The sequence below is a fragment of the Schistocerca cancellata genome, chromosome 6 (assembly GCF_023864275.1).
Source record: "Schistocerca cancellata isolate TAMUIC-IGC-003103 chromosome 6, iqSchCanc2.1, whole genome shotgun sequence".
NCBI classification, from domain to species: domain Eukaryota; kingdom Metazoa; phylum Arthropoda; class Insecta; order Orthoptera; family Acrididae; genus Schistocerca; species Schistocerca cancellata.
This window is the reverse complement of record NC_064631.1, coordinates 564,171,033-564,184,861: the sequence shown is the minus strand read 5'-3', so window position 1 is coordinate 564,184,861 and position 13,829 is coordinate 564,171,033. Positions and strand designations below refer to the sequence as shown.

The 13,829-nt window shown below is 43.1% G+C and overlaps 1 protein-coding gene across 1 annotated transcript in view; it reads right to left on the bottom strand.

Annotated features, from left to right (window-relative positions):
* LOC126191380 (cytochrome P450 6k1-like) overlaps positions 1 to 13,829 on the bottom strand; it is a 137,433-nt gene that overhangs the window by 102,546 nt on the left and 21,058 nt on the right. The window contains exon 3 of the mRNA XM_049932232.1: positions 4,452 to 4,690. Within this exon, the coding sequence (XP_049788189.1) occupies positions 4,452 to 4,690 (239 nt within the window). The remainder of the gene's footprint in view (positions 1 to 4,451; positions 4,691 to 13,829) is intronic.

Genomic DNA, 13,829 nt, shown 5'->3' with positions numbered 1-13,829 from the left:
ATACACAATTCCACCGTCTTTACACAGTGGTGTACTTGGTTATTATCGAGAACGATCGAAAAGAAAGGGAACGATACACTGACAAACCACAAACATCCTGGTTTAGTGCCCTGAGATTATACTCGTTATAGGCTGTCTTGCTTGTTCTACGCGACTATCGGTAGTTATTTGTTTCCGGAACACTTGTCATGTCTGTCCTCAATAAACACGATTAGTTGTGATTTATTTGAGATAGCTGTCCTAGTTAAATTCAATGTCCATAAAATCCTTAAGTTGATAAATAAAATTTTCATATTCAATCATGGAACGTTCATTATATTTGTGTGTAATTAATACTGGACTAATTCACCATTGGCACATAATATTAAATGCATCATCATATAAAATGATAAATATTTCAAGCTACAGGTACAGAAGTAATTCTAGATGTCTTGAATGGTAAGAGGTACATTTTTGTGTCGCAAAAGACGAAGAAATTATGCTAAATTTGAAGCCAGTCCTACAAAGGCAGAAATGTTTCAACCATCTATAAAGTGCTTAAATAAGGCAGTCGAATAAAGAAAGACTGCAAGTGTGCTATTACCAAGTCAAGGTGAGTAATTATATGATTGACGACGATGGACCGTGCAAATATTTGAACTTGTATTGCCAAGAATGTACTTATCTCCTCCTTAAGCATTTCGAATTAGGAAAGTAAAAAAAGAAACGTCTTTCCCACACACTTACAAACAGTATCCCATTTTATGACTTTCAATGAAAGTGTGGGTTTACACTGCAACGAACAACATGCAAAGTTGTGATGATGGTTCCATAGACCCAGACTCATCCACCGGATTTACAATCACTCGACTTCCATTTATCCACAACTTTTATAGTCCTCTCGTCCTAAGTTGCGTATAATATTATGTAATGTTGACAACTATTTCTTTGGAACAATGCTGAATGTAACTCAATTTTTGTGCCATACGCGTTTCGCCTTTACTGTTTGTAATGCATTTTCAATGGCCTGGAATATGTGCACTCTTTGACGGCGGCAATCGTGACATTGGGCAATTAACATGGCCATACTGATAATTCTTGAAGTCCGGCTATTTGCACAAATTGGCAACAATGTAGGCTGCAGCAGTGCATGGAGCAACTCTTTTCTTCTGTTAGAGCCGTTATGCTACGTATAAGCCCATTGTCAAGCAGTAAACAGCAGGCTGTCTAAATACAACGTCTCGCCGTAGAAAACGCTCGTTGTCTATATTTTCATATCGTCTTTCGTCTGAATGCTGAAGTCTTGAGTGTAAAGGTACCAGAGTTACAATGTATTTCACTTTATTAGACACCGGTAATAACAGTTAATTCGAATAACATTTATGCGACAAATTTCCTGGCAAACTATTGTGCATTTGAAAGCCGCATCGTCAAAACTGTGAGGGGTCCGCTTGCTGACACATGGCAACAGCTTCCGTGGCGGTGCCGCGCTTCCTTGCACTGTGTCGAAAGCGTCAGATACCACTTATCGCTTTGGAGAGTATAAAATGCTTTTCTGTTGTTGAGTGATCCTAAACAAAAACGTGTACGATTTGCATTTCAAGCTCGACACCGACAGAGGCAGACTATCCGTTTTTACAGTGAGAGTACCGAAGTCATGGGACACCTCTTAGTACTGCGTCGGACCTCTTTTTTCCCGCATAGTGGAGTAACTCGACATGGTATGAACTCAAGAAACCGTTAGAAGTCCCTTGCAGAAATACGGATCTATGCTGCATCTATAGCCGTCCGTAATTGCGGGATAGTAGCCGCTGGAGGATTTTCTGCACAAACTAACCTCTCAATTATGTCCCATAAATGCTCGATGGGGTTCCTATCGGGCGATCTGAGTGGCAGAATCATTCGCTCGTACTGTACAGAATGTTCTTCAAACCAATCGCGAGCAATGTGGTCCGATGACATGAAAATTCTATCGTTGTTTGGGAATATGAGGTCCAAGAATGGCTGCAAATGGTCTCCAAGTATCCGAACATAACCATTTAGTGTCTCAGTCGGTTCAGCTGGACCAGAGGACGCAGTCCATTCCATGCAAATACAGCCCATTCCATTATGAAGCCAACACTAGCTTGCTTAGTGCCTTTTTGACAACTTGGGTTCATGGCTTCAGGGGGTCTGCGCTATACTCGAACCCTACCGTCTGTTAGCACTGACAGCTGTACGGAAACGCTGCTGCTCTCGGTCGATAGTGAAGGTATTCGGGCACTGCGTTGTTCGCGGCGAGTTGTAATGACTGCTTCTCGGAACACTCTTGACACTGTGGATCTCGGACTATTGAAATGGAACGCCCCATGCGTGATGATGATGATGATGTTTGGTTTGTGGGGCGCTCAACTGCGTGGTTATCAGCGCCCGTACAATTTCCCAATCTTTGCTCAGTCCAATTTCGCCACTTTCCTGGATAATGATGAAATGATGAGGACAACACAAACACCCAGTCATCTCGAGGCAGGTGAAAATCCCTGACCCCGCCGGGAATCGAACCCGGGACCCCGTGCTCGGGAAGCGAGAACGCTACCGCGAGACCACGAGCGGCGGACACGCCCCATGCGTGTAGCTTGTAATGGTTCTTTATTTACGTGACCATTACGGCACTCCAACCCCAGTTCTCGATACCAGTAATATCGTACCACTTTTCTGCGAAGTAACAGACATATTTTTGTGACAATATTCACATTTGGTTTTATTAGTGTATAGGTACTCAGATATATCGATATATTACAGTGATATGGTTCTTGTGTGTATTCATTTCTGTGAGACTGTAATAATCTTTGGCTTACTTGTTACCGTTTTGGAGCGAATGCACACAGAGCAGTCTTTGTTTCACTTTGTAAAAGAACAGTCAGGTCCTGTGTTTGGTTAAAGTGGAAATTAAATATATGAATATTGATACAAAACTGTTTTCTTGATGATGTGACAATTAAGAAGAAGTATATGTGAATTTACAAGAAGTTTAATAAAAATCTGGATCGTGAACTACAAGTCAAAAATTATTTCTACCATACCATTGTTCTGATCTGGGTTGTTTGATCATTAAGAATTTCCTGAAAAACGCATTTGTTAGGTCTTGAAATATTGCTAAAATACAGATCTGGACCTTCTATCAGTCGAAGTGGAATCACCCTAGAATCAATAAGATGAGCCATAACAACTTCGACGAAATCTACGTGGGAATACATTCAAGATAAGTGCCAAAATTAATGACTTTTTTACAGTGACTTCATTATTTCCATTCTGACGATACCATCCACAGTCAATAACTTTGTTGTTGCCCGATAAAGCGAACATATGCTGCGTGAGCAACATTATTAATCTGATTTCTAACCTACTTTGCAAGTGGTGGTATTGTTAGAAGCTCCAACTACCATTCCGTGTTCAAAGTCTGCTAATTCCCGTCGTGCGGCCGTAATCAAGTCTGAAAGATTTTAACATGAATCACTTGAGAAGAAATGACAGCAGCGCCAATGCAGTGCCCTTCGATATCTTGTGTACGTGATAGTACCGCAATCTGTATATGTGCACATCACTATCCCATGACTTCTGGCATCTCAGTGTAAATTAACACACAGAGTGGCAAACATACCAAGGAACACATGTAAAACTGTGCAAACAAACCATTCTACATTTTCAGAGCACTTAAAATACCACGGATACCATCCTACAAACATGGAACAAGATGATTATGAAAATACTAGAGGTTGAAAATACCGCTTCAGTTGTAAATTTCTTTTATTATCACGACCGGTTACGCGCTCTTATAAGCCCATCCTCAGGTGTCGCTACTGTGATGTGGTCCCCGAGCGCCGCTGTGGACGTGTACTAGGTGCGGTTTACTACCTATGATAGATCGTGATAATAAAAGAAATTTACAACTGAAGCGGTATTTCCGACCTCTATTATAATGCTCAGTTGCGGATGTTCGTCCAACAGGAATCTTTGTAGATTATGAAAATAATCAGAACAAACAACCACAACAAATGCCATTAACCAAAACAGGAAAACTGTCATATTCAGATTGATATTGCTCAGAACAAATATGTGATAAACGATCAGACACACATCAATACAGATTTTCTACTATATTTAATAATATGATACGATGAAATATTCATTTGTTCATGCAGCGATATATATATATATATATATATATATATATATATATATATATATATTCTCTCCCGCTCTCGCTTTTGCTCTCTCACTCCCTCTCTTCTCTCTCTCTGTCTCTCTCTCTCTCTCTCTCTCTGTCTGTCTCTCTCTCTCTCTCTCTCTCTCTCTCTCTCTCTCTCTCTCACACACACACACACACACACACAGCACATACACGCAGACACACGGACACTAAAAAGCAACTTAAAAACCTATGTAAGTACGTAGCTGTGCAGTACTTACACCGCTGCTGTTATTCAGCTCACCTGGAACATCCCTTTCAGTTTGCCAGAGGTGAATGCGGGCGTCAGTTTGACCCTGCGATGGCGCCATTCAGAAGACGGTAGGAAGAACAGCTGCCTGTAGAGCGGCTCCTCGTAGTCTAAGTAAAGACCGCGCTCGTGAAATGATCCGAAGTCTTTTATCAGAATCTGGCGAATAAGTTCAGGATCCCGAACGAGGAGCACAGGGTGGAGAATCGAGTAGAGCCCAACGAACCGTTTGCCTGAAATTGACATAATAAAACAGCTGTATGATCACCCACTAACCGGGTCCAATTTTGGCACATAGGGCAAATGTATTTGAGGAAACAATGACGTTTCTGTCCAACTGGAGACGACAGGGAAGAGTTGTTTTTAGAATAATTTAATCATTTGGCACAGTCAGCCTAATGTCTAACGAAATAATCTGTTTCGGACAGCGCTGGTAATTTACATACCATAGAATACAGGCCGTGGTTCAGTCGCACCAGTACGGAAAATAAGCTGGTACTGAATGTACCTCAGGATCTCAATGTATATATTGTACACTACTGGCCATTAAAATTGCTACACCATGAAGATGACGTGCTACAGACGCGAAATTTGACCGACAGGAAGGAGATGCTGTGATATGCAAAAGATTAGCTTTTCAGAGCATTCACACAAGGTTGGCGCCGGTGGCGACACCTACAACGTGCTGACATGAGGAAAGTTTCCAAACGATTTCTCATACACAAACAGCAGTTGACCGCCGTTGCCTTGTGAAACGCTCTTGTTATGCCTCGTGTAAGGAGGAGAAATGCGTACCATCAAGTTTCCGACTCTGATAAATGTCGGACTGTAGGCTATCGCGATTGCGGTTTATCGTATCGAGACATTGCTGCTCGCGTTGGTCGAGATCCAATAGCTGTTAGCAGAATATGGAATCAGTGGGTTCAGGAGGGTAATACGGAACGCCGCGAGATGACAGGCATCTTATACGCATGGCCGTAACGGATCGTACAGTCACGTCTCGATCCCTGGGTCAACAGATGGGGACGTTTGCAAGACAACATCCATCTGCACGAACAGTTCGACGACGTTTGCAGCAGCATGGACTATCAGCTCGGAGACCATGGCTGCGGTTACCCTCGACGCTGCATCACAGACAGGAGCGCCTGCGATGGTGTACTCAACGACGAACCTGGGTACACGAATGACAAAACGTCATTTTTTCGGATGAATCCACGTTCTGTTTACAGCATCATGATGGTCGCATCCGTGTTTGGCGACATCACGGTGAACGCATATTGGAAGCGTGTGTTCGTCATCGCCATACTGGCGTATCACACGGCATGATGATATGGGGTGCCATTGGTTACACGTCTCGGTCACCTCTTGTTCGCATTGATGGCACTTTGAACATTGGACGTTACATTTCAGATGTTTTACGACCCGTGGCTCTACCCTTCATTCGATGCCAGCGAAATCCTACATTTCAACAGGATAATGCACGACCGCATGTTGCTGGTCCTGTACGGGCCTTTCTGGATACAGAAAATGTTCGACTGCTGCCCTGGCCAGCACATTCTCCAGATGTCTCACCAACTGAAAACGTCTGGTCAATGGTGGCCGAGGAACTGGCTCGTCACAATACGCCAGTCACTATTCTTGATGAACTGTGGTATCGTGTTGAAGCTGCATGGGCAGCTGTACCTGTGCACGCCATCCAAGCTCTGTTTCACTTAATGCCCAGGCGTATCAAGGCCGTAATTACGGGCAGAGGTGGTTGTTCTGGGTAATTTCTCAGGATCTATGCACCCAAATCGCGTGAAACTGTAATCACGTGTCAGTTCTAGTATAATATATTTGCCCAATGAATACCCGTTTATCGTCTGCATTTTTTCTTGCTTTAGCAATTTTAATGGCCAGTAGTGTATAAGCTACTCTCATGGGTAACTGTTCATTTGCTATGGACACGTTTTAATAAAACATATTTCAATAATTTTTTAACAGAGCACATATTAAGAGTTTTCTCAGTATAATGTATACAGGGTGAAGATTAATGAAACCGAGCAACTGCAGGGACGGCTTCCCGACTGGAAATGGAAGAAAAAAGTTGTACGAAAATGTGTCCGGAAATGAACGGTGTGCGTGCAATGACAACAAATCGGCCCAGAACAAAGTACAGAGCTGCATCTCATCCACGTCACAACATATGTTCAAAGTGGCGTCTGTGGTATTACAGGCAATAGCGACAGTAGCGGTTGTTACGCAGGATACACACAATCTTACTTCAGCTGATACCATGTTGCCGGGCCCTTGCCAGGAACCTGTACTAGGGTTCGTTTCAATATCCTGCAGAACCCGATCCTCCAAATCTTCTGTACGCACAGTTCACCGCTTCACTGCACATTCTCTGTCTGAAAGGACCCTTGATCTAACAAACGTCCAAAAAAGCTTGAAATTTTGTGTGACGTGGTTGATGTCTGCGAGGGTAATTCTTGTTCCCCACATGAATATCGGGCCATTCTGCTGCTTACAGTACGTTGCGTGAGTCTCACAGCCTGCAACACGCAAAGAACACACGGCACTTGGTCAGAGGAACTGCCATTCGTCAGTGCCACCTACCATGGCAACGATGCACTTCCAGACACGTGTTGGTAGAACATTTCATTGTCGGTTTTACTGGTGCTCACCCTGTATAACTATACTACAAATTCACCGTTTGCCGAGTTATATGACACCGACGTGATGCATCTGTAAGAAGCAGCGAAAGTGTGCGCAAAATTGGTTGCCTTGTACGCAGTAGCGGGGATTTAGTTAGACAGATGAAGGCGCCACACAAAAACATAACTTGCGTAGCTTATAAGCTAAGCTGATGGCTCAGTAAGCGATCTTATGAAGACCTGTAATTAGACAAATATAGACATTCGAAGTCAATAGTTGATCGGTAGATTACCGATAAAAAGAGTCGTATAAATCAATGGTCAACCTAAGCGAAACAATTTCAGACCACAAGGTACGACGGGGAAATCTGATAAAACAAGAGAAAGAAAATCAAATGTACCGTAGCGGACATCATTAACTACAATGAAAATTCTAATGGTGTTGTTGATGTAAGGCCTGGGCAGGCGGCTCTCTGCTGGATGTGGATGGAGGAACAGGCAATGAATGAAGCAGTCTGTTGCTAGAACACTTTATTGACGACCTTGATCAGACATAGTTCCGCGCTTTTGAAACAGACTGCTGACGATGGGAGATGATCCTCGGACCCAAGTGAGCTGGTAAGAATATGCCAATGCTGTCGTTCCTCATAGAGAGTAGCGAGTGACTCCGCTGACACTGCTCGGCGGCGGACAGTGGTGGCATGAGGTCGGCTGGAGGTTTGGCGGCAGGACGGAGTCTGTGTGCTAGGGCTGAGCTCTCAGGCAGTAGCCGTAGGGTTGACGGCGTGGAGGAGGCAGCGTCATAGATATGGTGGCGACCGTGCACCATTGGACAGCCCAGCTGTGAAGGACATTGACAAGCTGGACCTGAGAGTTTAAATCCAGATTTTCAATACAGGCACGATCAGTGGTTAAATCTAGACTGTCAGTGGTGACAGATACAGAAGAGATGTAATCATTGGTCACAGGGAAAAGTTTGAAGTGGGGACAACGACTGAGATGTGGCAGTTTGCTCAGTCATGTTGCTGCAGCCACAGTATCGATTGCGGAAATGGCACCTCTGCTGACTTTGTTGTGTTAACAGGTGTGATGCCTGGTGCGGTGGTTCTGGTACATGTGACACAGGGGTTGGTCACACAGTTCAGTGACCAGTGGCTGCGTCTGGCTGTGGCCTCAATACTGTTCTGGGCTTCCTCTTCTGCTCCAAGTTTTGTTGTAGCTTTATTCCACTGAAATCCCTCCACCCTGAAGAAAAAAAAAATCCAATCCCAGATTTAGGCTCAAACACGGACCATGGTTTATGTACAGTTATATACATCTCACATTTCCGCTTTTACTCGCGGTATTACTTTATATCTATCGCCGTTCACGCTTGTTTTCCTTACTGACCACGCTAGCAAGTAGTTCACACGTGAATCTCTAAATCCCTAGTTTTCTTTCCACTACTACATACACTCACTGAGTGTGGGTCTATGTTGACGATACGACTAGTATGGAGGAGTTGGAGGGGTGGGCTTTGGGGAACTCTACAGCTGAGGTGGCAGTACACTATACTTATTACTGTTAGTAGTGTGCAAGCTGCTGATGCACTGGTCTCTACATTTATCTGTCTGTCGTATGTTTGGCTTGGTGTTTCCTCACGTGATCGAGCAGAGTAATTGTTGTTTAGATTGTGTTTCTGGTATTAGTGGCAGGTAACTGTCAGATAGTGAATGAAATGTCGCATCATATACCTGTTATCAGAAATCCCTGCCCCTATAGTAGTATGCTAGGCTGCGCTGGAGTGTCTTTGGTCGCAGCATGTGACAATGACAACTGTCAGTTTGCGTTCAGCCAGGATGACCCTACTTTCTGGGAAAATTCGGTTTCCCTGCCCTCCCTGGCGCAGGCTCCCCGCAGCGAAACAGAGCATACTCGCACGATTCAGGTACAGTGAGCATTCACTTTGTGGGAGACAGCCATTTTCCTGTGGAGAATAGTACTTCCTGAAATTCCTCGGCGTTCTGAATGACTAAACTGATCTATAAGACAACTGTTATGAAGAATTCTTAACCTTAAAGTGAAATGGCAAAGTGTGTCACATGAACATATATTCACTCTCATTTACCGCCAATATACAGGGCTATTACAAATGATTGAAGCGATTTCATAAATTCAATGTAGCTCCATTCATTGACATATGGCCATGACACACTACAGATACGTAGAAAACTCATAAAGTTTTGTTCGGCTGAAGCCACACTTCAGGTTTCTGCCGCCAGAGCGCTCGAGAGCACAGTGAGACAAAATGGCGACAGAAGCCGAGAAAGCGTATGTCGTGCTCGAAATGCACTCACATCAGTCAGTCATAACAGTGCAACGACACTTCAGGACGAAGTTCAACAAAGATCCACCAACTGCTAACTCCATTCGGCGATGGTAGGCGCAGTTTAAAGCTTCTGGATGCCTCTGTAAGGGGAAATCAACGGGTCGGCCTGCAGTGAGCGAGGAAACGGTTGAACGCGTCCGGGCAAGTTTCACGCGTAACCCGCGGAAGTCGACGAATAAAGCAAGCAGGGAGCTAAACGTACCACAGCCGACGGTTTGGAAAATCTTACGGAAAAGGCTAAAGCAGGAGCCTTACCGTTTACAATTGCTACAAGCCCTGACACCCGATGACAAAGTCAAACGCTTTGAATTTTCGGCGCGGTTGCAACAGCTCATGGAAGAGGATGCGTTCAGTGCGAAACTTGTTTTCCGTGATGAAGCAACATTTTTTCTTAATGGTGAAGTGAACAGACACAATGTGCGAATCTGGGCGGTAAAGAATCCTCACGCATTCGTGCAGCAAATTCGCAATTCACCAAATGTTAACGTGTTTTGTGCAATTTCACGGTTTAAAGTTTACGGCCCCTTTTTCTTCTGCAAAAAAAAACGTTACAGGACACGTGTATCTGGACATGCTGGAAAATTGGCTCATGCCACAACTGGAGACCGACAGCACCGACTTCATCTTTCAACAAGATGGTGCTCCACCGCACTTCCATCATCATGTTCGGCATTTCTTAAACAAGAGATTGGAAATCCGATGGATCGGTCGTGGTGGAGATCATGATCAGCAATTAATGTCATGGCCTCCACGCTCTCCCGACTTAACCCCATGCGATTTCTTTCTGTGGGGTTATGTGAAAGATTCAGTGTTTAAACCTCCTCTACCAAGAAACGTGCCAGAACTGCGAGCTCGCATCATCGATGCTTTCGAACTCATTGATGGGGACATGCTGCGCCTAGTGTGGGAGGAACTTGATTATCGGCTTGATGTCTGCCGAATCACTAAAGGGGCACATATTGAACATTTGTGAATGCCTAAAAAAACTTTTTTAGTTTTTGTATGTGTGTGCAAAGCATTGTGAAAATATCTCAAATAATAAAGTTATTGTAGAGCTGTGAAATCGCTTCAATCATTTGTAATAACCCTGTACTTCCTGTCTGCTTATCTACTTCTATAGGAACCACATATTTATCAAACAAAAAGCTTGCTACACCATGTAGCATCGATTGCTTCATTCTAAACTAAATTAGACACACTAATGTTCTACTGACGAACAAAGTCTTCTAACCAATTACCTAAACACAAATGTGTCCTGTGAGCCTTTCTCATAAAAACAACAAGAACACAGACATAACCAGAATAAGCACTTACAAACATCTCTCATAACTAATGACCAAATACTAAAAATCAACTGCCAAGGTTACCTCGTGATCTAAATGCATGTGGACGTGTTGGAACAATTTCAGGTACACCCTGATTCACGGGGTTGATTCTACCTTTCTTCCTCTTGTTCTCTCTAATTCGTTCTTTCCCTTTTGGAAGGAGCCAATTGCGACTGGGGCCAGCAGATTTATTTTGACATTAACTGGGGATGTCGTATCGACTACGTGATAAGGTCCTTGGTACCACGGAATAAACTTCTTAAGTTGTCCCTTTGGAACTTGAGGGCTAGACAGCTTTATCCGCTCCTTGACATGATAGTTTAGGCACCTTCGTTTTTTTTATTTTTGCTTGTGGGTAAAGGGCACTCATGCAGAGCTTCTTTGTATGTAATAGTCGACATAAGTGATTCAATAACTCTGACACAATGTTCATGCCTTCATCAATTATTGGTCAATTGTTATCGTCTGTGGCATGCTAAATTTCAATAACCATTGGTTTACCAAAACTGGATTCACTGCTTCTGCATGTTGGTTTGGTATTGCATTCATGATCAACGAATGCAAGAATTGATCGATGATGGTTAGTACATATTAGTTCCCTGCTGATGTTTGTGCAAATATACATAGGACATCAATTCCAGTCATTTGGTATGGCGTCTCTGCCCTAATCAGTCTTTGCAGTGGAATTCGCTGATTGGTCAAGACAGCTCTTTGTGTGTAAAGAGGATGATTTCTCATGTAACATTCAAAATGTTTTCTCTATGGCCACAGTAATTTCTGCATTGCAGTGGTCTGTGGCTCATTCGTCCTATGTCCACCGAAGATGGAATTGTAGAATTGCCTAATTACTTTCTTGTCTATACTAGCTGATACAACAAAGCGCCGAACGCACCGTGCTTGCTTGTAAAGAAATAAACTATCAGAGGTGATCTGTGCTTGTTTCGTGAACTGCTGACAATCAGGAGCAATCGCATGAGCTCTTTACAAGTCTTCCATGCCTATTCCACTGCAGTCTGCAGCATGTATTCAGTGACTTAACATGGTCACAACGCTGTAAGATTTTCCTGGATGATGAACTGCCTCAAAATGAGATTTGCCTGTCTGTAAGGCCCAATGGGCTAAACAGACAGTAGGTCCGTTAATCCCAGAAGCAACTATAAACCTTTAAATGTCTTGCATGCAGATCGAAAATATGTGATGCCAAAAATTGGGATCAGCATTTCTTTTTGTGTAACTGAATAATATCCCTCTGCTTTAATTAGTTGTAAGGAAGCATAGGCTATGGTTACTTTACCATCTGCCTCTCAGCTTAGGACACAGCATAAGGTATGACTGCTCAAGTCACAAGGCAAGATTTACTGTTTTTGATGGTAAGGAAAACTGAGGATGGGACTAGTGCTCAATAATTCCCTCAACGACTTAAATGATCCCTCACAATCCAGAGCCAAGCGAAAATTTAGTCTTTTGTTGTTTTTGTTTAGAAGTGCTCAGAGAGGTCTTGCCACAACTGCAAAATTCGGGATGTATCTTGTATAGAAATGGGTGATTCTGAGATATGATTGTACTACCTTTACCATGCTAGGCACTGGAAAATATTTGATGGCTTGTACTAGTTGCTGACTGGTAAATGCACCATCCTCATCAGCAGTTGGGCCTAGACAGCAGACATACTTCGGTATGTAGTGGCACTTCTGTTAACTGAGGGTCGACCATTCTGCACGCCACTGACAAATTCTTCTCACAGACACATAATGCGTTCCTGAATGTCCTTGTAGAATACTATTGTGGTCATGTAGGTAAACCAATCATTACTTTCAATGTATTCGCAGTTGCGAATTTAGACAACCATCAGCTGTAGAATGGAATAACGACAATGAAAACTTGTGCTGGATCCGGACTCGAACACAGATTTCCTGCTTATCATGAGTGGTTGTATTGCCATTTGATTATCTGTGCACGACTCATGGTCAGACTCAAACTTCCACATGTCGTCAACCATGTGTCTACAGCCTGTGCTTGTACATCCATTATATATATTGCCATACAGGGAAGACATTTTACTTGAAAATCGTTTGGCTGGTATCAGCGGATAAATACAATATTGCACAGCCATTGTTGTACCCAATTATGATACAATATACCTTTGAATATGCATAATTTTTCATGGTTGTCATTCCGTTCTACAGCTAATGATTGATTGTATTCACAATTGCCAATATGTCAATGTATTTCATAACAGCTGTGGTTGCCACACTGTCTGTTTATTTGGATATGCCTGCATGCATGCATGTGGAACCCACTATATAAATCCAAGGTGGTGAAATAACAGCATTGGGCCAGATTCCACCTGTGGGCCATGGGGCTGGTGTCTAAGACCATTCGTTGGTTTAGAAACCTGCAACTGCAGCAGAAGCTGTAAGTGTGTTTTCCATCCAAGGACATTTTTGGCATAATTTCTATTAGTGCCAAATAGGGACTAGTTCTTTTTCTATAATTTCATCCCAAAGTTCTTGATCAGCAAATTCCTCCAACACAGGCTGTGAATAATGTGGGACTCGGTGTGGTTTCTTGTATGCAAGTGACTTATTCCCTGTGAAAATTCTGTACTGAACCAGAGGTGTAGTTGGCAATCGCCAAGATGGGTTAAAGAATCCTGCATATTCATCCAGTAACTTCTCCATAGTTACTCTGTCATTCCCTTTCAAGTGGGGTGTCTCCCCCCTTACTGCAGGAAAATTTAGAGACTGTCCTGGCTTCTACTATTCTACATCGAATTCCTTATATAATCAATCTTCTGACATTTCTAAGTGAACTGTGAGTATACCTGTTGATAACCTCACATTCTGTGAACCAAAATCATCTATACTGACATGTACTACTCTGATACCATCAACCTCCTGCACATAAGATAAACTACATCATACATAACATTGTGCCTGATCCATTTCCTCATCACGTGGCAATAGCTCTACCACACATAAAACATTAATTGGCAGATAAGCTCCTATGTTTATCCACATCAGCTTTCCTGCGCCTTTCAATA